We start from the raw sequence: 26,856 nt of genomic DNA, 5'->3' as shown, positions 1-26,856 counted from the left end.
GGAGGCAGTTCAGAATAGTGAGTGAGGAGTCAGCAGTCAATTAATGTCACTATCAAACAGGCAATAAAATGCATTTTGATAAAGTTTGAGTCACTGCAACCACTAGGGGTACTTGGGAATACAGCCAAAAACGACGACACAAAATATTATGCAGTTTGGTGCAGCAGTATGCGAAATTAGCCGTGGACAGACGCAGAGAAGCACACTCCTGCACACATGCACTTGCACGACCGATCTCATTATCTCCTTGTTGGGATTATAATATAGTGCTTCACTGACTAACCTGTCACTGGCCGTTAAATGATCCTACAGGTTATTAATGCAAATATTAAACTTGTATTGTATGTGTTTCCCATGCTATTTTAGCACTGATATGGCATTTTTATTTCATATCATTAGAAACCTCCATTGTCTTATATGGTAAAACTAAGCTCCTATGAGTAAATCTCAGCTGAAATTAAAACTCAAACAGGTAGATACAAGTAGAAACAACTCTTTAATTATATTAAGTGTACTGTGCTTACACCCTAAAAAAATGCAGATAAACACGTATAACTACGGAATCAGCAAAGGCCGTCTGTGTTCTGTTAGTTTGTTGTTTGTGTAATTGTTTACAAGTTACAATTAGGTTTGACCTGATTTATCTTATTTTTAACAACAAAAGTCCTAGTTGTGTAACCCACAGAGGACAGATGACTGATACTGTCAAAATCCAAAACAAATGCACGATCAGTATTCTTCATAACTGAAATGTAAACAAAGACGCAGTATCTTCAGTTCTATCTCTTGACACCTAAGATAATTTACTCTTCCGTAATCACCAAAACACTGCATCTGGGCCACTGAGAAAACAATCGCTTTATCTGTCAATCTTTTAAGTCTATTTTCACACTATTTCTCTCTTTCTATTTACCCAACAGCAAACCATTCTTAGACTATGTGGGAAAAGATTTGTGGTTTTAGTGCATTTATAAACAATGCCGGTGGCCCAAATAAGAAAGTGACAGAAAATAATTTAATCCTCAAAATAAAGGGATAAGTCCGATGCTTTAAGTGGCCTTAGACTGGAGGGTTTAAGCCATCAGTGCAATGCAAAGGGGTTCTGAGGGTTACCTTCGCTCTCCTCGGCCCTGGAGCCTCTTCAGCATAAATCTTCTATTTAAAATGTAACACCCCACTGTACTCTCCTACTCCCCCGCCCCTCCATCTCTCATTACCCATAGCGGCTTCGAGGTCTAATACTTGTCTATACTTGCTATTCACTTTGCGCTATTTTTAAAAGCACAGCTCCCATTTGTTGTCATGCCATACAACATTACGGGACACAGCCTGGGAAAACCAGTCCAGGAGATAATTCTTGCTCCAATGGTTGACAGATATACGATAGTGAAAACTGATTTACAGGCTTTGGCACGCTGTGGTTAGGTTTAAGGAGAACGGTGTCTCCTTTTGCGCTGTGCTTTGATGACATGGGAATGAACAATAAACATATCAAAACTGAGATAATGAGGGACATCTTCTGGCCCAGATTTACCCCGAAATCATATACTACAATTAAAATATAGTACTATGTGCCAATGCATGCCTGTTGAAATGGTTAGTCTCATCTCTGGGCCGCTACGCCACATGCTATCAGTCGTTCAGGGGACAAGCTGTGAAACGTCCTTCGTTCCTGCAAGATAAAGAGCCCACACCTCCGCCCACTTCCTTGCCTTTCCCTCTTTTTCTGCATTGTACTTTTGTAATTGGAGGTGCCATAATGAAATCAATTCAGTGGTGATAACAGATTTCACATCATGTTACCAGTTTCCTTTGGAAGAGGCCGCCACATGAAGACGGCTAAAAATATTCCTCTTTCATGCATCATCAATATCTTCATTATATGAAAGATGGGCGTCAGGTTGTGTTTGCTGTTTTCGTTTAATGTCACTTGACAGGGTAGCATCCTGCCTGTGTCTGTGACACACTGCTTTTTTGTCTACTCTGTAATTCCACTGTCGCAGACACGCAGAAAAGCAGTTTTATACCGCCACACAGTGAAGCAAGTCGTGAGGAAGCTTGGAACAGAATGGAAGTGTTTTGTCAAAATCATAATAGAGAGGCAGGACATGCATTTGCTCTAAACATTATCATCTTTCGGTTTGCATCACACTTCAAAATCTTGTATAAACACACACATGACGCCCGAATACAGTCACAGAAAAACTTATTTTTGTTGCAGTGACCCCAAAACCGACATATTAATGTTTGCAATATGTTCTGTAATGCAAAAGTGTCATGTATGGCTAATTTATTCAAAATTTTCAGGGTAGTGAATTTAAGGTTATCTTCACTTGCCACTGTCATTCATCAATATGGAGGATGTGCCCACTATTATAAAGAGCTGACACTTTGTTCCTTTACCACATACTGCTGCTCTCTTCTAACATTAATAGTAGACAAAAAAAAGACAACAGTAAACAATGCCTTCAGCTGAATTAATTTATATGTTATGAAAAAGCAATAGATGCCACACATTCTTCCTACATCCCTTCTGCATATATTATCTTGAATGAATAGCATCTCACTGACCTCACACATGAAATCTACAGTGTACATGCAGTGGGACACCTGAGACACATACTGTATTTTTTTTAAATCTCAACCGGTAACTGACTTTTATGCCAGATGTTTATCCGCTCTGCTCGAGTTTATTTCAGCCCAGCTATGAATATTTAGCAGCCCAAACTGTTGACTGAGCGTTTTCTGAATGAATCCCGAGCTCTCCCACGTGTACCGTACGCTTCACCAGCGCTCTCGTGTGCATCCACTGAGGAACTTGATAACTTCAAATAATTTAACACTTCAGAGAGTGTACCCACCTCACAGGAACAGGAAAGATGATCTATTTTGTTTTAAATGCAGCTGTGTGACCGTTCTTTATTTCAGCAGCAACACAAGCAAAAGACAGCACAGCGCTGCATTTTGATGTAAGTCTAGCCTAATTATTTGGTAAGGGGAGGGGGGGTGGTGGTAATACAATTGATTCTGTTTTTTTCTCGTTTTTTCGTCTTTAGGCTGTGTAACATTTTCCCTAGATACACACTACAAAGTGAATTCCAACTGCGCTCTGGGACACGGTGGTGAGACACAGGGATGTCCAGAGGCAAAGGCCTAAAGTCACACTCTGTGATGCTAACCATAGCTCTACTGTACACACCTACTTTAGCCTCCGTCTAATTACTGCCAGCCAGACAATTGGGGTCATCAATGTCTGCTTGTGTTAACATTTTCAAACGATAATAAATAGATTTCTATGCACTTTGTAACAATACACACTCATTTACTATAAACACAGACACACGCTGCATGGTGTTGCAAATGCTTTGTATGTAGTGTTTTTATGCTAGGCTGTTACCAGCCCGTTGTAACATATTTTGAATATTTCTCTCCTCTCCTCTCCACGGTTCCATCTGTGCCCTCTATTTGAAAGGGAATAGTTGAGCAGGCCTGACAAAGGGCGGCACAGAGGAGGCAGAGGTGCTGAGGGAAGCTGAGCACTGCTGGAAGGGAATCTGTTTGTGTGTGCATGTGTGAATGCGTGTCAATTTGAATACTACATTTCCCCACCTATTATTTAGTGCATGCATCTGATGATCGCAAACAAATGCTTTTGAATAACGAAGCGTAATGCAGAGAATATTAAGTATTTGTACGTTGAATTGCAACATACATAGTAAACATGACATTTAATGTTGAAACCAACCTTTATATTTGTTACTGCTGAGGTCTTCAGGGTGCATGTTGCTGAAAATGTAATGCAAAAGATCAAGAATGAAAGGAGAGAAAAAAATTGAAAGAAGTATTAGTGAAAAGACTTTGTAAAGTTAGAGGATAACCCTCATACATAATTGCATTAAAGAACTATTTAAATAAATATTATTATTTTTGTCAGAAGAAAAATAAATATAAAGATGAAACTTTATCATGTCTTATTCTCCTCTGTTTAAAAACAGATCAGCACCGACTGGATCGGGCTGCTTCCCCTCACGTCTGTCCGAACGAGCACGTCTGGCCCTCCGCATGCTGCCGTCCGAGCTGGGCCTGCCGTTGCCGCGGCAACGACAGTCGCATTGTAGCTGGCGATACTCCGCTCGGCAGCTCGGCCTCATTATGCTGCTGCTGGCTTTGATGTGGTTTGTGAGGCTCTACCTGCATTACTGCAGCCAGTGGCTCTACCTTCAGGCAATAGCAGTTCCTGTCAACAAGTGAGTTTGCTTGCTTTGATATCACACACACACACACACACACACACACACACACACACACACACACACACACACACACACACACACACACACACACACACACACACATTTGAGCATTGGGGGGGTTTGGATATACTCACATAGAGCAGGACTACATGAGCTCACGCATTGCTGCTGACATAAATCCTTTAACATGGAGGCAAGATACATACATAGATAACTGAAGCAAATTGCAGATGCACACACATACATACTCGCCCAAAACACATGCATGCAAGCTCAGAAGCACACACATGCAAAGCACGTTGGTGAAATGGGATGAGGAGGGGTTAAGGAGCAGTGGAGAGAAGGAAGATGTTCAGTGTGTGTGTGCGTGAGTTGGCAAACATGCACACACACTGAATACGCCCAAATCATCTGTTTGGAATCCCCCCATTAACATTTTAACAAGACTCTCTCAATATTAACAAACCATTTGCTGGGGGAGTTTGTTGGTTTCACCACACGGGCTTAAGTCCCAAAAGGCTACATTATTTGGAAGGAATTTATTGTTATTATTTGGTACACAGCATTGATAATAAACAGCAATAAGAGACCACAGAACTGTTAAATCACATCTCAATGACATATGGTGCTGATTTAATTCATCACAATAAAACAAGCTGGCCGCAAACATGCATACAACCCGGTTTTTATTACAATAACATGGGGGTGCAAACATCACGCGCTAAATCACGGAAAGTGATAGAGGGAGGCTGAGGGAGGAAAAAAAACTAAAACGTGGCGGAATATAAACAGAGGATGGACTGAGGGGTTGGATAGGAGGTGAAAAAACAAAAATGTGAAAACAGAGGGGGTCAACGTCTGATGACAACTTCCACATGTCCAAATCTGCTGCTCTCCCTCCGAGCATTTCTCTCTCCATGCAATGGCCAGAGCTGGTGGTGCCTAGTGAGAAAGAGGGAGAAAGAGGGAGAGAGAGAGAGAGAGAGAGAGGCCAAGTGACAGTCGGAGTGGCTAGTGTGATGACAGGCCTCCCTCCCTTCTTGTTTCTATCTCACTCAGTTTTTCACTCCTCTCTGACTCGGTCTCTCTGTCTTTCTTTGCCTCATTCTTCCCCCCCCTCGGACATCAGTGGAGAGCAAAGTGTGCCCAGGGGCCCCAATGTTGGTTCAGTCACCTATGAGCTCTTCTTTCCTTCTTTCTTTTTTGTATTTTTACACACTGACAGATGTAATACAACAATCTATAATCACTCTAGTACAAGTCCTGTGTTTCAAAGTTGGCCTAAATGCAAATGACTCATTATACAAAGTAGCATATGCCCCATGTCAGTGATGTATATTATTACAAACTATATTATTGGCCTATTATTACTTATGCATCAATATGTAAACAGCATTTTTGTGGCTGGGTCACATAGGGCCAACATTCCTTTTTTGTCCCATTGGGTAGTTATGTGTTTCTTTATTACAATGTAAAATACAATGTAGTTTCTGTTTATTGTAGGTCAAATAATGTTATTTAGCAGATAAGACTAATCTTATCTGCTAAATAACTAGTAACTGTAGCTTTTATAATGATTAGGGTGCTGTAAATAGTACAATATTTCTCTCCAAAATGTTGATGAGTGGAAGTAGCATAAAATCAAAATACTCGCATATAGAACTAGTAACCAGTTGTCCTTGAGTAACAGTACTTAGTTAGTTTCCACCGCCGATCAAGATCCACATTGCCTGACAATAGCACTGCACATGCTCAGACGATTACATAAGTTATTGTATATGCAGTTTTGAAATTTCAAATATTACATTTGAAGAGACACCAAATTTGATTTGATATGGAATGATGCTGCCAATGTCAAAACGCTGTTAGAATTTATTGGACTGGAAAGTCCAATTTCATTGTATTACATCAAGATTCCCTATAAATGAAATATTCCCCTGTCATTCTTGGAATGAGATTTATCAGTGCAATTTATCTAGAAAATATAATTCTACAGTGTTAAAAATAACATTAAACTCTCCTGTCTGTACCGGTCGTGAGGTAATCTCTGTGCTCAAAAGAATGACTTTAGGAGGATGGAATCTCTGTGTTAGGAGTTTTGCCTCAGTTAAAACACCAAATGGACCTCCACTGTCAGATTAATGGACAGAATCTGAGAAAAGCTTGACTCTTGGAGCAAATCAGATGGAAATTAATGAGCAAAAACTGGACCTTTCCCCTCCAACCACTGGCTCTACCTCCTCCTGACTGCTGGGAAGATTAAGAAACTCATGAGGCTTGCGGTAAATGTGGAGTCCAACTTACAATAGGGGGCTGAGAAAAGCTCTCTGAAGTAACAGTACAGGTGTTAATACTGTTACTTATAGTTTATAGTCAGTTTTTGATACATTTCATTTAAATGTTTAATTTACAAAAATAAACATATATATAATATGATCTTATATTACTTACGGTAGTTCTTTACATATTATAAGTGACCAGTAAGGCAGCACATACTAGTAAAAAAGCCAATTCCAATGTTAATTGACATCAAACTAATTAACTATGATTGAATTAAGCACAAACAAAATAACGTAGTGTATGAATTGCTGGAACCAGTTGCCCTTCAGCTGCAAGGCATCACAAACACAAATATACCAGACGCATATTGACGCATACGCATACTTCACACTCACACACCCGCATCACAGCACATCACCCCAACTCCGTTTCCTCTCCCGCCAGATTCCAGTTCCACGCACACACGGTGGACCTCGTTTACCAGAGTTCTTTGCTCCACACCCGGGAGGAGCTGGCGATGGTGGTGGTGGGTCCCCTGACCTTGAACGCAGTAACGTTCCTGCTGGTTCTGATCAGATGGGGCTGTCAACAAATATTTGGCTCACTCCCTTCCTTCACGTCAAAGTTTATCATGGCTCAGGGAGTGTGGACAGTCCTCGACCCCCTGGCAGTCTTTGCAGTGGACGCCGTCCTCGGGGTAAGTCACTTAAAAATAACTTGGACACTTGTGCACTTTAAATAGGAGTTCACTTTATCTTGGCAAAGTGACTTTAGATTACAAAAAAAAGGGGGAGGGAGAGAGGGTGAGAAAGAAAATGTGCAAGGTTAGATGGGTGCCTTTTTTGTTAGTGGCTTGGATTGTGTCAGTGAAGAGGACTGAATGATTTGACCAGAGGGGATGTCTAAATAAAATCATAGTTAAATGGCATTTTTACGGTGTCTGACCAAATAGCTCTTCATATGCTGCGCTAATTACTAACAAATTAATCCAAACCGTGGTTAAATTTCTGATTTTAAAAAGTCAGCAATGTAAGAGAAACCATGTAAAACTTAGTCATTGAGCCATCATGTGATCTTCTTTTGATCAGTCTCTGTCCTAGGCAAGAGCTTCCCAGTATTGTAACTGTCCAGCCTGTTGTTTTTTTTCTTCCAACCTGTGTCTCCTCAGCGTCTCGCCTACAGCCCAGACACACCGGTGGGGGATGCGGCCAAGCTTTACTGGCACTTCTATCGGGTTGACCAATCAGGTGCAGCAGGAGTGATCATCACTCTCTTCCTCTACGCAGTCCTGTTCCTCCTCTCCATAACCATCCTCTCCATTAACGTGCTCAGGTGAGACACACAGGAAGATGATGACCCGTTTGGCAAACTTTGAATATATTTGCTTTTTGTTTCCAACACACTGACTGCTATGAATGAGCAACTTGCACAGGTCAGGCATAACCTTTGAGAAACATTTTCAATCAGGGAAATTATAAGCAAATCAAGAATCCAATAACAAAATGTAAATTAAAATATGGATATTCAAGCATTAGAAGAGAAATAGAAGAGCATTATTTTGAGACCCAAAAGGGGTTAGGTCCATGTCACTGTATTTGACAGCAAAGCTACCTGCTATGAGTCAGTCTTCTGGAAGAAATTGAATGCATCCAATTCAGCTCTGGCTGTAAGAGCAACCAACATAATGCCAATGCATGTCAGTATTAAGAAGTATCGTTGTTTACATTAAGGAAAACACAGCGGTGAGCATGTTCATAACTACAATCCATTCTGGTTCCATTGTATCCAGTTCCTTCTTTTAACTATATTGCTCATTCACTCCTGACATTAAGCTCTGTGTCTAACCTCCCTGATGTCCAAGAAGCAGCTCTAGCTTGGAATTATCATTCGGGTATTTTTTAAATGATGCATCCTGTCGGGGCAGTCTGCCAATTAAAGGGGAAGACCCTTGCTGAAACAACTCCAGCCCCTCAACCAGCCTACTATTCCCAAGCACCAGTTAAGAAATGACTCTAAACCTCCCAGCCCCGTAGCATTGTGCCATGTTCCACCCAATCCACCAATTATTCCCCTCCTCTGTCCACAGAAAAGCACATAAAAAAACCCAACAGAAAATGAAAACAAGTGTTGATCTAATCCATTTTGATTTTATAGTCGCATGGAATTACTTATGCAGCTATGCATCAACCTCACACATCTGTACACACACACACACACACACACACACACACACACACACACACACACACACACACACACACACACACACACACACACACACACACACACAGAGTTACAAGACACAAAAGCAGAAACACACGCACCACACAGTTGCCTTTTTTGAGCACACCATACTCTGCAATTGGTTGGAAAACGTTTCTAATTCAAAAGTTAGATGTGTTTTGATATAGCGTGAATATATAACCCCCTTACATTATCCGATTAGGCTGAATGTTTTGCATGGTTGGTATCATTGCAGGTTTCATACATATTGAAATGGACTGCATCTACATGGTGGTGCACACATGTCTTGCAGATTGAGGTCACACATTTTGGTTTGTATTATGTTTTAGCACCTCGGACTGTTTTAACACATTATTTCTTCTAAAGCCTCATGTCGTCCATAGAGCTGTAAGAAGGTTCCTGAGAACTCTCAACTGTTGAGTCAAATATTGCCTTTTTTTCCCAGGAGATTGGCACTGCATTGCAATGGGAGTTAAATATGCACAGCAGAACCACTGATTCTAAATTTCCAGCTTTAAGGATGACTATTGCACTTTTTAAATAATAGAAGGACATCATTTTTTCCAGGATGGAAGTTAAAAAAGCAGAAGGGCGGGTGGTAAATTACTGAATAATGTAACTCAGTGTTCATCCAAGGTGTGTTCTCCCACCCTCATATGAGACCAAATTCCATTAACGGCTCAAAATGTAAGAAAACCCTTATTGAATTAATCAGTTTGAGATTGGCGGCCGAGGAGAGGGTGCCATCTAATTTCAGTAAGCGGGACTCTTATCGGGCTCCAGCTAAATGGACAATATTAAAACAGCAGCCGGGAATAATGACTTCTGCCACTCAACCGCCACACGGGTTTGTATTGAATGTAGGCCACGAGGCTGAAGCAAGGCTGATAATTTTATGGGTTACAGTTTCCTATTGGCTGCAAGGAAGGGGCTCTGACATAGAGCGTGACCTATTTCTAAAAAAAATCCCTCAGGCTATATGTATAGATAGAATGGACTGTTATCCTTTTTTAATTACATTTTAGGCAGCCTTTATTCACTGGCTGCAAATATACACATCAGTGACGTGTTTTGCATCTCTATCCTCTTTGAAACTTCATAAACGAGTGACACACTGATATACATTGATATTGGTGTAGTTACAAGGTTCAAAACCCCCAAAATATATAGTTGATTCGCATTTTCTTACATCATTTCTGTGTTTCTTGAGTTTGCATGTTTATAAATGTATATACAGTATACAGTTTTTGCATGGACTTAGAGGTAAAGGGGCAGTAAGACCCCATAGCTATACAGTAGCCAAATCACCCATTGATCATCATAAAAAAATTCACTTATTGGCAATTATATAATTTAAAATTCATGTGTATAGGCATGCAATTGGGAGGTTGGACACTCTTTTACTTTTTGCAATAAAAGAGTATTAATATATAGCAAATTCAGTGATTTGATTTAGTTAAAGACAGAAAACATAATTCTAGAAATAAATTTGTTTAATGTACGTACCATTCCCATGCATAACGACCCCTCTGTTTTTATCCACCATGGACATGTGATGATGAATATTCTGTTATAATATATTCCATGAGTTAACTTAGTCCTTAAGGTGACCCCTATACCGAAGAAGAGCTGATGGAGAGCCTTATCATCCAGGTTGAATCTCAGATAGAGGTAACACATACTTACATTCAGGTCACTTTCAACACCAAGGAAATGAGCCTGTTTTGAAGCACAATGATGCAAAGATGGTGAATTCCTCCAAGAGAGAGACCGCATAAATGAATGAGAAGCAAGATTCAAGTGTAGGTTGAAAATTAATGCATGCTATTCCTGTGTCTGAGGTCAAGATTCTACAAACAGCTCTCTCCCAAGAGCGATGGGGGATGATGCTGAGTTCAAAGCTCCGTACCAGCTCCTTGTATAAATCCCCGTCTCCTTGATGTTGGTTTTATTTGAGAGTTGATTACCCTCTGACAGACTAGAATCTCTATGGAAGGGCACAAGGTCTGCTGGTTTTGATGGTCGGCCAAGGCATTTGTTTACAGACATGGTGATTCTTTTTAGGTCTTGGCTGCATGCACCCTTCTGTGGCAAAAGAAAACTAACACTTTGGTGATGTGAGCTCATCTGGAGGTATGAATCAATATGCCTTCTGCTGTGCCGAACGTTTTCTTGTGACTCAGGCCGGTCTCCCCGGACACATCTGCAACCAGCACGTCCGTTGCATCTGCCATCTTTGAAGCTCGGCATTAACACAGAAGAATATCCCAGGATCTGACTCCCACACAGTAACAGATGCGCAACCACACAGACCCACAGCCAAACACAGACATCGCTGCAGCTTGTGTTAACAAAGTGCTTCCCACTCACAGGCCAATTTGTTTGATTCCTTTTGCTCTTTCATTGTGTTTGTATTGATGTATTAGACTTTTGTAGAGCGTCACGCTGCAACTATGCTTTGTGAAATCAATAGAAGATTCATACTTGGTACCAGCTAGTTGGGACTATAGTGATTTGACCTGTTACATAAAAGCCAGCCATTGTGAAACAAGAGGACATGTTTAGCATGGAGGTAGCCGCAGAGCTAGTTATCCACAAATTTCTGCTTTGACACAAGTCAAAGATGCATGTTTTTCCTTGCATTGACATTTGACACCATGTGACCTTTACAGAGCAAAGGCAGTGATTCAGGATGCCGTCACCCCTGCTACCACTTCCCCACCCTCCTCACTTCTTCTCTCACATCATACCTTTCAGATTCCACAACAATGGTCGCATGCTGGACGTCTTTCAGCGGCTCACAGCCAGGGAGGGGACCTACTTCCTGCCTCAAGACCTGGAGCTGTCCAATCAGGAGCTGAGTTATATTGTCAAGAAGGCAGAGCAGTGGAGAGGCTTTAATGGGGAGAGGCGCAAGGTAAGCATCTCACTACACTGCAGCCTCTCGTGTCTCTCTAGAAAATTATCTTCTCCTCAAACCCTCGGCGGTTAATTGGGCTAATGGATGTTTTCCCAATGAGAGAATGGGTCAAAAGGTCACTGATACTTGTCCGTTTGATTGGACTGTGTATAGCGAAAGGGAAAGACTGGCTGGGGCAAAATGAGTGTGATACTAAAAGGAACATTTAACGGCAGCCATGATGGCATCACACGGTTCATCAACGCCACGTCCGGTCACTTAAACAAAGATATAACGTCTGAGAGGATGTATAGGATAGGCTCATTTTATATCATTACATTTTCTTTAGTTACATTTCAGAAAGCTGAGAATTCATCTCAGAGGTCTTTAGCTTCATTCTAATTAGTACAAGATAATTACCAAAACAGAAACTCGGCTAGCAGGCTGCCTGATTAGTCGGTGGAAACCAATTTCCGAAGATATTTCATTAAAGAAAGACTGCTCAATCAACACACACATGCTAGGGTGCATGGGCACATGCTACGCTGGGCATTCTCTTTAATGTGGACAACTTGGTGTCATGGGGGAATGCAGGCCTCTAGTTCGCATAAATCCATGTCCCCATGAAATTACTATTGCTTGCGAGAGGCTGTCGCTTGTTTGACAGCCAAGCGCAGGTCGATGGTGATGACACAGGGAAGGGCAGTGTATTAACACCGAGTCTACACCCGATGTGAAATCTTTGCATAGTGATTGAAAATGTGACTTCTTGAGATAAGGGAAATGGAACACAGCGATCAAACCGCAGCCCCCTTTAATTTATTCCGCAGGATTTGTTAGTGGCACACATCGCTCGGTGTTCTCCGTGTTCATTAACACCCTTGCTCTTTGCTTGCACAAGTTCATGTGGCAGTAAAGTGGTGAAATGGAACCAGAAACTACAGTCGATTCACGGTTCCTTGTGAAAGATTGACTGGCTGTTAAGAACATATCAATCACGTTATCTTACTGGGGGAGTAAAAAACTGTCCTGACTAATCCCAAACATGTTTTGTGAGAGTTAAGGTAGTTAATATTTGTATGATTGGAAAAATCTAATCACCAGAATATCAACTTCCTCTGTGAAACACTGCATTGACAAAGTAGCCCACACTTTGAAGGTCTACTCCCAACAGTGTATACGGCACAGTCTGCATCCCAACAAACACAATTAGAAGCAGACACTTAATTGAAAATTACTTTAGTAGTGATTGACAATTTTCAATACCTGATTACCGTTAATAAATAGTATATCTTTTGAAATTTGTCACACACACGATTGCAGTTCATCAGTCGGTGTCGATACAACAAGTTATTTTTGAACAGTGTTGATCTGCTGCTTTATTGAGCACTGATGATTGAAAATGCTACAATTGCAACCATCATTTTGCCGAGACATAGTATCAGTAGTTGACCTCATGAAAAAGACAGAAGATGATGAATATTATTGCTGCTAGAAAAGGGCAAATCCATCTTACTGTCTAACAATTAAATATTACACTCACAATATAAGATTTGTGTTATCTGTAACTTACATACATAAAGTGTCCAACTGCTATTTGTCCTATCTTCTTTTTTCTTTCTTTAAACACCTGTCTTTTAAGTCTTTAACAAATGCAACCCTGGCTGAGAGGTGACTACACTGCTGCTAATGGGATGGTGATGGACCTGTTTATTGGGAGAAAATTGAACCTCCCAATGTTTGGAGACTTTGAAAGAAATTACACCCCCAAAGTTTGTGATTAAGAAAATGCTTCATTTAGCCGCTGATGGCCTCTCGCTGTGGTGGCACTGCTAGATCATCCTCGCATTACTGCAAATCTCCCTCCAAAGCAACAATTACAGCATACTTCATATTGTCCCTAATTTGCCGTTATTAAACTGATAAAATGCAACACGTTAACACGTTCTCCAGCATGATGAAAATTTAGGGTTATTGCATTTTATGATTTTTACATTACTCAAGCTGGCCATTTTTCATCAAAATAAGATGGGCCATGCCATTATTTCATAATTATTGTACCACTTTCTCCTGTGAAAAGGGTCACTTTCCTAACTATGCAAAGACATATCCCTATTAGACTAATTTGCCTACATGCAAATTTTTGTCATTTTTCTCTCATTAACTATTTATCATAGACAGGAAAAAAATATATTCATGAAGGCGAGCAAAGGAGCAGCCCGACAGAGCTGAAGCTAATATTTTGCAACTCTAATGATTTTTTGCATCCTTAATTAGATAGAATAAGGTTGATATGATTAGGTCAGGATGTAGTGTTTTTCATTAAAAATACATTTCAGAAACTGTATTCCAAATGTGCCCTTGCAATTAAATAATGAATCTGACGCATTCCTTATTACGGACCCAATTAATATCAGAGGCAAGGGCGTAATTTTAATAACAGTAGGCCACGAGGCCTTCATTAGCTGAGTGAGAGAAAGGAGGGATGAGGAGAAGGAAAACAAGGTACTCGCAGGAACAGCAGCAGGCTGATATTGAGCCAATTTTAGAAAGTTATTGAACAGCACGCTCTTGAAAGGAAAAATAATGACATTTTCAACAAATCAGATCTGGGGCAGGCAGGAACTGCAAATGCTTCTTGTTTGTTTTAGACTAATTTGATACCGTTTGTATGTCAGGTGCCAGACAGGGCAACTGCAAATGGAAAATGATTTAGAGAATCACAAGTGAAAAGTATTTTAAGGTTAATCTAGTAGTTTAGGTAGGTTATAACATGCTGCAGTCATTTTAGAACCGCTTCCCTTGCACCCTGTAGAGGCGATGGAAAATGATTTAGAGAATCACAAGTGAAAAGTATTTTAAGGTTAATCTAGTAGTTTAGGTAGGTTATAACATGCTGCAGTCATTTTAGAACCGCAGTAGTAGGAGTTGTGTTTTTATTCAGCCATCACCCACAAAACAATAAATATAGCCTATATACAATCTTGTATACAATATGACTGAAAAGGCATAGGCAGAAGCGTAATGCTTATATATGTCTATCCTACATTCTTATCAATTAATCTACCCTCAAGAAAATACATTATATAAAAAAGAAAAGAAAAATAAATATATATATATATTTAATTCATGTCAATTGTAATTTCATGACTCAAAAACTGTTTGTAGTAGTCCGGAACACACAATAGCGTAAAGTTGAAGCAAGTAAAACAAAATGAAAGGTGATTATAATCAATTAAGTGAAAACTAGTTTTCTGGATGTTCTTTGCTGCAACTCAGAAGTCAGCAAAAGTATCTCCCTCCAGCACTGAAACAATAAAAAAAGAATCCACATTCAATAACCAACCTGCAAATGGCCTATTATTAGCAAACTTGTAATTTTCAGAAGGCAGTAATAAAACATAATCTCATTTTACTTTCTCACCAATTAACTTTATATTATAGATTCATCCATGCCATATGATCATTCGAGTCGCTTCAAGGTTTAAATATGACTCTCGGGTTAACATGTCAGCAGTGGAACTTACCAGCTAAGCAATAAGGGTGAGTGAGTCAAGGATCCATCTACCTGTGTGCTCTTTAATTTGATCCCAGGAAGGAAGGATAAAGAACGAGTTTCCGTCAAAGGTCATTAGCCTCAAGTGTTGTGGATAACAGCTGAGAGAGGAGGCATTAGCTCACACACCAATTATGGTATTTTTCATAATTGAAATTCTTTAAGACTTGCATCACACTTTTGCTTTCCCCACTGCTATTAACGTATGTAGCAGAAGTCACACCTTTTACATAGTTAATGTGCTGTTGTTCCATCGTTACTTTAATTTGTTTAGGGTTAAACCAAAATAATCTTGACATTTGAATTCCGACACCTTTTTTTTAAATTTACATGTCTATTCATTCTTTTTAAATTCGGTATTTCTGCACAGTTGCATATGAAGGACAAGTTTTCTACATAATACTATTGGTAGGATATTCTATTTGTAGACATAGATTCCAGTAGTGATGCGGGTTGGGCAGATCCATTTAGGCTTACAATATCATATCATCATATTTCGGGCTGGCAGGTAAGAAAGCATGGCTCTGAGTTCGTTGTAGTGACTTAAAGAAACTTTGCATACAACACTTTACAAATGATCTGCCCCTCTCTCTGTCACTCCCTCTCTCTCAAACACACACACACGAACACACAAAGGGAACACTGCAGCGCTCAGTCTGCACCTACCTATATTTACGTGACGCAACTGACAAGTCTTATTCATCAAAGGAAGTTGATTTAATAAAAAAACACTAATTCCTTTAATCCGATAAATCACTTTATCAAATTGAGCACTTTATCCAAGTTTTTTCTTTTTTTAGGCTGAAAATATGATGACACACATTTAAAGCCTTTCATTCCAATCCCTCAATCAAAGCTTAGAATGTAAAGAAAGTGTTAGATATGTATAATATACGTTCTTACATCCTTCTTTATAGTAAAGTGTGGTTGATTGAGTTGTCACTTCGCAGCTGTTCTATAAAACAATCAACGGAAATAAACGTCTTTCCATTCTCTTCAGCTAATGTGTTGGTAGCATTTATTTTCTGCTGCTAGTGGAGGCCAACAAAACCTTTGGAAAAAGTCAATAATAAGTTTTCATATTTTGTTAAGGAAAATGCAGTTGACACTGCAGATTTGTCAACCAGAGGGACATTCGTAGAAAAAGAAAGAAACAAACAGAAGCCTTCACTTTCCTACTGCTTTTGGTGCTATCAGGCTCTGAGCTAGTGAGTGAGCTAGCATGCGCCACATCATACTAGTGGTTCAGTAATGAGCCCCATTAATTATGTAAAGGCAGTGATGCAGATGGACCTAATTAATTGTCTCCCGTCACCCCGTTGATTACTGTACCTGGAAGGGAGGTGTTAATTTCTGTAATACTTAAGCAGGTACGCAAACTGTTTTGTCAGAGCCTCAGCGATGACAATGACAGAGTGGAGCGCCGGCTTACCCGCTGCAAAGCTCTTTTCCTGTTAATTCACCAAAGGGAAAGTTTCCCGGTGTTGGTGGTGACATTGTGATAATTGAAGGAGAGAGGGAGAGATTAAAAGAAGTGGGGAAGGAGGGAGAGAGCAGAGAGGGGGGGTTGAGCAGTGGCCCTGGAGATGTTTTCGCAACCTGATTGCATCAACATTTGCGTACCTTCGCGCCGTTTGTCTCCGTATGTCTAGGTAATGGGTTACCAGCGGGCGAGTTTGGGAACACCCAAGGTGCTTTGCAACAGCAGCGTGGTTGGTGGGGAGTAAACCTGTTGAGAGTCAAACAGCACAGATTGGAGTGGTAATGATAACCTGAGTCTGGGAGGCTGGCTGTTAATCATGTCAGATGTGTTCTCCATTTTAATGTATACAGCAGCGTCATGATGGTACCATCTAACCAGAGAGATAGGGTCATCCTTTTTCCTTGCAATTACCATCTGACAAAAAATGAACATTTGTAGCTTTAATCTAATTGCAAAAGTTAATTCAGAAGTATTTTATATTGCTTTGCCTTTGAAATTATTATGATTTATAGCTGTATATAAACTTGCAAAACACTAAATAGACCTTATTTACCATAATTTCATAGGTATCAGAAAATCTGCATTGCCTCTTAACTCTCTGCAGTTATTCAATTGAAACTCTTTTTAAAAGACAACAATGCCATGTAGCACTTCACCTGGTTTATCCATCAGTCCTGCTGTGCCAATAGTACAGTGAGGGGCCGATGAGGTCACCCGAGATGCAAATCTAAACTCGAGTAAAGGAAGAAGAGGTTTGGGGAGGAAGGTGGACAGAGGGAGCGGTAGGCCGTGACATGATACGCAGGAACCGCTGTCACAAAACAATAGAACCCTAAGCTCCTTAACAGGAACCCATAACAGCAACACAGGAAAACCAGGAGAGGAGAGGAAGAGCTGAGTGCTTCAGTAGCACAGGAGGGGTCGTCTAGAGTCAGAGGGCAACTATTGGTCTATGGTGTGTGTGTGTGTGTGTGTGTGTGTGTGTGTGTGTGTGTGTGTGTGTGTGTGTGTGTGTGTGTGTGTGTGTGTGTGTGCGCGTGCATGCATGGGATCACTTGAGTCCTCCCAACCCCCCAATAACCTCTACCGAAGAGCAATGTGGTCTGTGTGTGTGTGTGTGTGTGTGTGTGTGTGTGTGTGTGTGTGTGTGTGTGTGTGTGTGTGTGTGTGTGTGTGTGTGTGTGTGTGTGTGAGAGAGTCCGTGTGCTCAGCTGCATGTGCATGACTTAAAGCCTGTGTGCATTTATACAGTACGTCTGTGCATGAAGTGTGAGTACATGCATGCAAACCTTTCTGCAAGCCCGCATGTGCATGTCACATTAGAGTGGCTTCTTCAATTACAGCGGATGGGTATATTTTTTTTCTTTTTTTTTCTCTTAGTGGACAGCACTGAGGGCCCCGATGCCCCGAGGCGATAGCAAAGCAGGCAGGCAAGGACAGGAGCGACGTAGCAGCAAGCACAGCATCCACAGTCAGAGCATTAGGGAGCTCAATATGAGATATGACTGCAAAGGCTACATGCCTGTGTTCATGAAAAGGTCACAGACTTTGCTGGGCAGTAATGTGTGAAGGCGGTACATAGCGGTTAAAAAAAAGAAGGTGAATAAAGACAGATAAAGATCAAACGCATGTACCCTCTCACCTCCGTTCCAATTCACACATATATATATATATATATATTTTATGGTAGCAAATTACTTAAAGAACAACTTTTCACACAACAGTTCTTTAAAGGGCTCTTTGTGCACATTTAACATGAACCCACCTCTGCCTCTAATGAGCTATGGGTGCTGCGCTTTTCTCCATTAGTCTGTCCTTGTGCACTTTGGGCAATGTCTGCACATTCATTTTCCATACGGTTTGGCTTTCTTTATCTAGCATCAGATTTATTAAATATGAGTATTTATTAAATGTGAGTCATTTCTATTGCCAGCCGTACAGTGTGTGTACTTTGCCAGGTGTTTATTTGTCTGTCTGTATGTCTGTAGACAGATTTTGTCTCCACCAAAGCGTCTTAATCATGCATGATGCTGTCATGAAACTTTTCAGGTGTATATTTGAGATAAAAGTAAAGGCTGATTTAAGAGATGGGTGTGGTCTCAGCAAGGGCAATGGAAGTAGGGAGGTAGGAAGTGGGGAAGGAGTTATTGGCTCTCCCACTTTACAGCCCTGGCCCCAATTTGGCATCACGGCTGGTGTACAGCTTGAGGTGTTTCTTAAAAAGCAATTTGTTGTTTGTGGTTTGTAAATACAGATGAATCTGTGAACACAGGCAAAAGACCACACATTTCACAAGTTGATGCACTCACTTTCCTCACAAACACACCACCATAATGTCTCCTCCCATTTCTAAACAGGCCAACAGTTCCAGCGGCACAGAGAGAGAAAGAAAGTGTTCCAGTATGAACTCGTCGGTGTGAACAGTTTAATTACAGGGAGTGTCAGCCCCATTGCTTAATGTGTCCCTCACAATTAATCCAGGGAGAGGATGTCATTATCTACCAAAGCCTGGGCCTGGGCAGGCTTTTCTGTCAGAGGGAGAGGAGGGAGGGAATGAGGGAGTGAAAAAGAAAGAGGAAGTGCATTTGGTTAGCTGCCTATATGGTCAACCCCTGTTTCACACAAAGGGATCAAGCTAAGATTCTTGAAAACATTGTGTTCTTTGAATGTTTCGGACGCTCCTGTGACACAGTGAGGAGGTGAGGAAGAGATTTTTTTTCTTCTCTGTCTTCATTATATGAAGCTTCGCCCGTCAGCTGTCAAAACATTTCCAGCTGGAGGAGGTTAAATTGACGGCAGGTTTTCACCACTTTGAGATGCTTCTCCGTCTTTCCTTCCTTCCTCTCATCCTCTAACTCCCCTACTTCCTCCTCCGTCTGACAGAGTCCTGGCCTGTCCCTTTGCCATCCCATAATGTGAACCAGAAGGCAACAAACTGGACTGTTGAAGAGTAAGAAAAGATGTAAACTAGCTTTACACCCATGGAACAAACATTAATAGGACTTGTGAATAAACCACCTGTGTGTGGATACAAAATGTGGTTTAACCAAAAAGCTTTATTGATTAGTGATACATATAGACCAAGAGGGTGTAAGCTGGAGAAATGTTACAAGGGATTTACCACATGAAATCACACTTTGCGTACACACGGCGGCAATTTTGCACTTAACTCTCACTCAAACACACGTGAAGATGCATAAACAGCCTCTGACTCCACAGAGGCTTTACAGCTTGAACTTGACAGATCTGATTCTTTGTGACTGTCTGTCGTTAGTCACTTCTTTCCCCCTTTCTCCCTTCCCCTCCTTTAAAGAGTTTGACCTTGGCCGCTTCCTGCGGCCCAGAGGGGATGAAGAAGGTCTGGTGAATGTGACAGGTGTCGCGTCTTTACAGCCCCACATGACATCCCGAGGAGAGATAGACATTTGGAGATTTTTTTTTTCATAAGGGTTTCACTCATAACCTTAAAGAGACAGTGTGTGTGTGTGTGTGTGTGTGTGTGTGTGTGTGTGTGTGTGTGTGTGTGTGTGTGTGTGTGCGGCGTACCACTGATTCTCCAGCTCTCATTCCGGTTATTGGCTTGGATACTTATCACCTCTAGCCTCCGAGGCCTGATTAGGTTGAAGCTACTCCAAAGTCAAATTTTGGATATCAAAGGCAATGCTCAACTTTGACATCTGTCTGCAGCATCTTAATATGAAGCCTGGGCTCCTGAAATGCAGAGAATTGAGCTCAATGTCTAAAAATACGTGGTCCAGTGAGAAAAACGTGTTTTTATGGATTTACCAGAAGGGGGCCTGTCTACAAACACTGTATTAGTTTGGTTTAAGGTACCAAAAAATATTAGAAAGTAGATTTGTATGGCTTGTGTGATTGGTTTCCAGTTGCAGGCTACTATTGAGCTGCAGTATTTGCCAATATTAGTTTCAATTGAGGCATTTGCTTTAATGTGCATGGCTGCATATGCTTTATTTATTCTTTAATTAATCCTTTAATTAAGCTTCTCGCTAATATTTGTACTTGCACAAAAGTGCATCTGTCTTATGTGGTTTGAGGTAACATATTTGCAGGTGGTGTCATTCATTTAATCAGGTTTTGATTATACTTGTATATTATCCCTGAGCACACATCCTCCTTTGTTAAATAAAGTTGCAGGTAAACTTCAACGTGCTCCAGAACAAACCTGGAAAAGTGATCTCCTAAGGGCCCAGGCTGAGTCAGACATGGTGTGGAAGTAGAGTGGGTGACTATCGGAGTTGTTTACTGTAGGCTGTGAGTAGGCTTTATTTTCTGCAAAGGAGATTAGTAACAGTGAATTATGCATATCTTATTTTCTGGATTATCTCAGGCACTCAGAGATATTATCTCACCGGATAATCTCTTTTAAAGTTGTTCAGTTCTGACTGTAAATATAGTCATTGTGGCATGTTTATCTTTTCTCGAAGTCCAATTTGCTCTGTGCTACTTTTGGATGGAGTGTGTGTTGTTGCACACAACCATGATTACTCAAGTTGAAATATTTATAGCCAGTGATCTTTTGCTTTATACGCACAGTAATGAGAGGAGGGTGGATGAAAGCTATTGTAGCGTACTAGCCATTTTGTCACTCCGTGTGTGTGTACATATGTGTGTGTACATCTGTTTGTGTCCCTGCATGCAAATGTGAATGGGTGGCCTGTCTTGTCCAGTGGTGCGTTTAACCAGACGCAGACCTTTGCTTCAGCCAAATCAGGCCCAACGCAGACAGTGTGCATCCATGCCATTTTCAAGCTGCTCCAATTATATCTGCCGACCGTCCACATATTGGCCAAATTTACAATAATAGCATATCTATTTCCATTCTAATGGCTGACATTGCTTGGCTTATCCATGCATGTATGTCGGTGGTCTTTTATGCTTCGTGGTTTGGTCTGTTCCCAGCCATGTGCAATGTGCTGTCGCCTGTCTTGACCTTCTATGTGTTGCATGAAGCCAGTGTGTATGCGTCTGTGTGTGTGTGTGTGTTTATGTGCATACATTAATAAATCTGTGAATGAGCATGTGCAATGCGCACTGTGACCCCTGATGTACAAAGCCTGTGCATCCGTACCACAGTATATGTGCCTATTATTTCAAATTGGTTTGTGAACCCAGTGCATTTGTGCGTGTGTCCATGAGCTCTTGTTGGCACTTGTGACACGTGTGTGTGTGTGTGTGTGTGTGTGTGTGTGTGTGTGTGTGTGTGTGTGTGTGTGTGTGTGTGTGTGTGTGTGTGTGTGTGTGTGTGTGTGTGTGTGTGTGTGTGTGTTTGTGTGTGTGTGTGCCTGCATGCAGTCTGTGTCTGGGGTGTGAACCCAGTGCTCAGAAAACAGGCCTTGAGTCCGGGCCAGCTCTGACAGACAGGGTGGTGGTGGTGCTGGGGGTGGAGTGGAGGGATTGTACCTCTATAGCTTAGAGAGCCTCTGCACAGTACACACTCCTCACCCCCGTTTCCCCTTCCTCCCTCCCCCCACTCCCTGCTGCCTAGCCCCGAGCGCCCGCAGGCACTGGAGATGCACGCATGCGTTGCCTCGCTGTATGTGAGGCTTTGTCTGTTTGTGAGCGTGGATGTGTGTGTGTGTGTGTGTGTGTGTGTGTGTGTGCGTGTGTGTTAACATGTAGATGAGCGCTCGTGTGTGTGTGTGTGTGTGTGTGTGTGTGTGTGTGTGTGTGTGTGTGTGTGTGTGTGTGTGTGTGTGTGTGTGTGTGTGTGTGTGAGTGTGTGCATGTGGATGAGGATCTGTGGACAAAAGAAGCAACCATGTCTACCTCTTCACTCACTTGGCAATAACCATTGATGCTCCTCTCTCCTCTATCTGTTCTAGTGTGCCCACTTTATGTTCATGTCATGACTGTCTTTTGTTTTGGATTGTACGGAAAAATCTGTTGCAAATGGAAACACCTAAATATGTTGAGGTGACAATATAAATACCACAGAAATCAAGGGTCCGGTTTAAGATACAGTAGCTTCTATGCAGTGGTTGATGGAGTTGTTATGAGCATATACACCATTTCTATCAGGCAAACATCTCAGAATGCAGATCTGTTATCACAAAAGCATATCTGGTTTAACAATCCAGCATCCCTAAGCAGTTTCCATTGTCCTGAGATTATATTTAATTGACTTGATACAGAACAATGTTCCTTTCCCTCTTAATCTTTAGCCTGCCATTATTAATGAAAAGCATCATGGACACCATTAGGCCTCATTCATTGCCAGGTTTGTGGCCTTTCTTAATATGCTGCAGTGATCCAGATGGGCCCCCCAACAACAACCAGAACTGCTCAAATACATATCACAAACAGTCCAAAGGTTTGCTGTTGGAGAACGCAGACAACTTTGTGACTCCGATTTGGTTCATCTTTGGCAACAATGTAAAAATCTTATAACAGAAGATTGGCTATCAAGCAGATGACTCGGCACCTTATAAAACACTCAAAGGATCTGTGTGCTCAAAATGATTCTTTCCACATAGGAAGCTCTACTTAAGATCTAGAGTCATGATAATAAGATGGTACCAGCCTATAAAGCCAAGTCCCAAAAAAATTCAAAAACTCAAGCACCATCCAAATACTCATGCCCATAATCAGCCTCCCTTCACTTCCTTGCTTCTTAATCTAGCCTCCTCCAGGTATTAGTACTTCTCAGACTTCAGCCCTCTCCTCACTACAGCGATGAATCCGTCCTCAGCCACAGAACAAGCACATCCAGCTCCATTGCCAATACTGCCGGAACCAGCCACAGCCCCATCCCAAGCACCAGGTGCAGAACCAACACCATCCTGTTTTCTCCCAAATCTAAACCTACATCCCTCACTCAACAGAGCTCCAACCTCTTCGCTAGTCTCAGTCCCAACCGTAGTCCCAGCCACAACCGGGGCTTCCATGTGCGACTGACACATAAATAACCAAGCCTGTCCGCCACCCAGGCAAATTCAAATGCACCTGTCAAAGTGATGAAGCACCCGCCCGCAGGGAAGCATTGTTTACATTTTCACTCCAGTCTTTGCAAAAGTGAGATTCTAATTATTTTCCCACTGTAAATTAAAGCCAAGTGGGACAGAACTACAAACCAAAATGATCATGGAAGTTGCAGGAGTGTGTGAAGCAGCTGTGAAGGGTGGGAAACTGAAAGAAAGTGTGTGGATGGTGGACAGAGGGAAGGTCAGCAGCTTTTTCCTTTAAGAGGGGAGATAGATAGGGAGACAGAGAGGGGAGAAAAGGGAGATATGGCGTTCACACAGGCTGTGCAGCAAGTCTACTTCTGTTGTGCTCATTACAGACAAGGTCTAGAGAACTTCAACCAACTGGAATACATTATGCCCTCACATTCATACATAATAATGTGCCAAAAATGTGCTGCATTATTTTTCATACCAGTGGACGCGGAGAGAGAGAGAGAGACAGAGAGAGAGCGGGGAAAGATTTAATTAGTCCATGGGAACATGCAAATGGAAGGTAAAATTAGACAGAGGAAGGGAGACCTGGGGAAGAGAGAGTGCACGAATGGTAATGATGGCTATCTAGTTTGGATCAATCATTAAAGGATCGGGGGACTGACAGGCCTGTTCGTGCCCACGCCTTAGGCTCCTGTCCTGGACAGTCGCCAGCCCGGCTCAGTCTGCCTGGCCACGGAGACTTCTCATTCCCCCCCCTCAGTTCAGTCACACACACACAAGCACACGCACGTGTACATACAGTGTGTACTCATACATCACACACAAATGCATTCAAACACACATGTATACCGACACTCCCAATAAAAAGCCTAATATTTAATGCCTATGGATAGCCCACTCTGGGGCCTTGTTAGTTTGTGTTTATTAATCAGTGATGCGTCCCCCCTTCTGGTAGTGTTTTCAAAATGGTGGATTAAAGCGCGCATGGGTCAACTACTGGTGAATTTACTCTCCAGGCATGTGATTGGTTCATATTTTGACACTGTGTTTTGATTACCGTTTGAAAATAGCAAAGTTTTCCACATGGGGTCAAGTTTTGGATTTGTTCTGGTACTCAGAAGGGACATGCCGGACGGCAGAAATGTCCTCCTTTAATAATAGTCAACTCTAGACACCATGTTTATGTCCGACATGTAACAAAATGGAGGGAACTGTCAGACAGTGATATTTGTGACATTCAAGGACGTGTGAAACAAGTATATAAAATACGCTGTACCTACCCCAGGCATAGCTATTACTAGACCAGTCTGTCACCCAGTGAAAAATAACTATTTCATTCCCAGAAACTGTCTGCCCTCTTTTTAGCTGTTAGTTGCAAGCTAAAATCCTAATTTAGGTATGAATATGGGTCACTTTTTTATATATAGCACAAAAGAATATCCTGTTATCTCTGAGCTGTTGACAAATGTATGGCCTCAAACTAACAAAAGGAATTCCAAATTCATCTCATGACAGACTTCATATGTGCACACACTTGAATAAAAATGATTGACAGGTCAGTCAAATGTTATTACAAGTCACAGTGCATTTTTAAAAATAAAAGCTATCCACAGGCAGCTTTATTTACGTATTGATTGCTTTTATTTTGCATTCATACGTGGTATGGTTTGATTTGGTTGGTGTGAAATCGCATCTTCTTCCAGAAAGACAGACAGACTATATTTGTGAACCATGGAGCCATGTCTGCAGCTGTGCCATCTCCACTTCCTGTGCCCCTGTCCCTCCCTCCCTCCCTCCCATTCTCCATGTGCATTTGCGGTAATGTCTACAAATCCTGAAATTTATGTCCCTGCTGGAAAACATGGTTTGCCGTTTATAGTCCGCCGCTAAAAGAAATAAGGCCCGTCTCTCCTGATGCAAGTCAAGGGGACTGATGCAGACTCTATCAGATTTATAAATACAGACCCCAACAATAAATCCTGGCTTGATTGGGTTTGAATTGGGTTAGCTCACTTGAATGCTATCTGCTTAACCCACAGCTGGCCTGTCTGCTCCATGCAGGCATTGAACCTAAATCAGTCACTTAGTGCTATCAAATGGAACAATGGTGGAGTGGAGAGAGCACTCAAGCTAGGGCTAGAAGCCAGGCTAGCACCATAACGCAACACAACAGACCAGAACAGAGTAGTGTAGAGCAGACAGGCCCTCTAATGCTCTTTCCTTTTTTTGTGTCTCAGCAATGATGCGTCCTGAGAGCCATGGTGCATTGCATGAAATGGCATCACCCAAACCGAACACACAAACACCTTTTCAAGCTTTTGTCTAGTCTTGTCAACTGGATTTCACGTGCTAATTAGCGTAGGATGGTGGCATGGCTAACATTGAAGAAAAAAATCTATTTTCATGCAAGCCAAAATACATATACATGCACTCCACAATGGGGAATTTAAGCAGGTGTGTTTAACCGAAGTGACTTGGAGTACAGAGGCTGAATCCATGGTGTTTCTATCACCACTGTACAGCTTGGTTTATGAAATCCAGGACTGGGGCCTTAACCGGGTCATAGGCCCACTTCCTTTGAACAGCACAGCGGGAAAGAATGTTTTCTTACTCAGTTCTCTCCACATTTGTGACTTTAAATGTTTATGATTTATTACTGCATCATAAACAAGCTCAGAACCAGTATATAGGAAGAGATCTAGGATTTTTCTACACACTCCTATTTGTGTTTCCTCAAAAAGAAGAAAAAAAAACAGCAAATCAACGTACACACTATCCAAACAGAGTGATTGCTGCCTAGCAGAGGTGCTGATTACTTAAGGAATTCAGGTAATCAGTTTCCCCCAGTGTGAGCCGAGGCCAAGCTAGAGGCAAGGCGCAGTTGAGGCTATTTCACTAATGAGCGTCTTAATTAGCGTTGAAGAGATGCATCCCCGCGTTTCCCCCCCCTTACACACATGCACACACACCTTCTTTAAATGTTCTCAGCTAGTCTTCTCTCTCTCTCTCTCTCTCTTTTCTCTCTGTACTCGTGACTCTTTGACATTTTGACAATGAGGTCCTTTCTACTCATGGGGCTGTCTGGTTTGCAGTTTATGCAACGTCTCTAATTACGAGTGGGGTAATGGCTCCCACTGTTTTCTCGGTGAAGTGCCTAGAGTTGTGTTTGGCTAACCGTTTTGTAAGTGTGGGGTGACAGCGATACACCGCCAAATTAAGCCTCT

At 41.6% G+C, this 26,856-nt stretch overlaps 1 protein-coding gene across 1 annotated transcript in view; it reads left to right on the top strand.

Moving 5' to 3' along the window:
* ofcc1 (orofacial cleft 1 candidate 1) overlaps positions 1 to 26,856 on the top strand; it is a 79,943-nt gene that overhangs the window by 45,631 nt on the left and 7,456 nt on the right. Inside the window, exons 18-21 of the mRNA XM_054623414.1 lie at positions 3,996 to 4,247; positions 6,978 to 7,230; positions 7,702 to 7,865; positions 11,535 to 11,694. Of these exons, the coding sequence (XP_054479389.1) occupies positions 3,996 to 4,247; positions 6,978 to 7,230; positions 7,702 to 7,865; positions 11,535 to 11,694 (829 nt within the window). The remainder of the gene's footprint in view (positions 1 to 3,995; positions 4,248 to 6,977; positions 7,231 to 7,701; positions 7,866 to 11,534; positions 11,695 to 26,856) is intronic.

Source organism: Anoplopoma fimbria, chromosome 21 (genome assembly GCF_027596085.1).
Source record: "Anoplopoma fimbria isolate UVic2021 breed Golden Eagle Sablefish chromosome 21, Afim_UVic_2022, whole genome shotgun sequence".
Taxonomy (NCBI): Eukaryota; Metazoa; Chordata; class Actinopteri; order Perciformes; family Anoplopomatidae; genus Anoplopoma; species Anoplopoma fimbria.
This window is presented reverse-complemented; position numbering and strand designations above follow the sequence as displayed.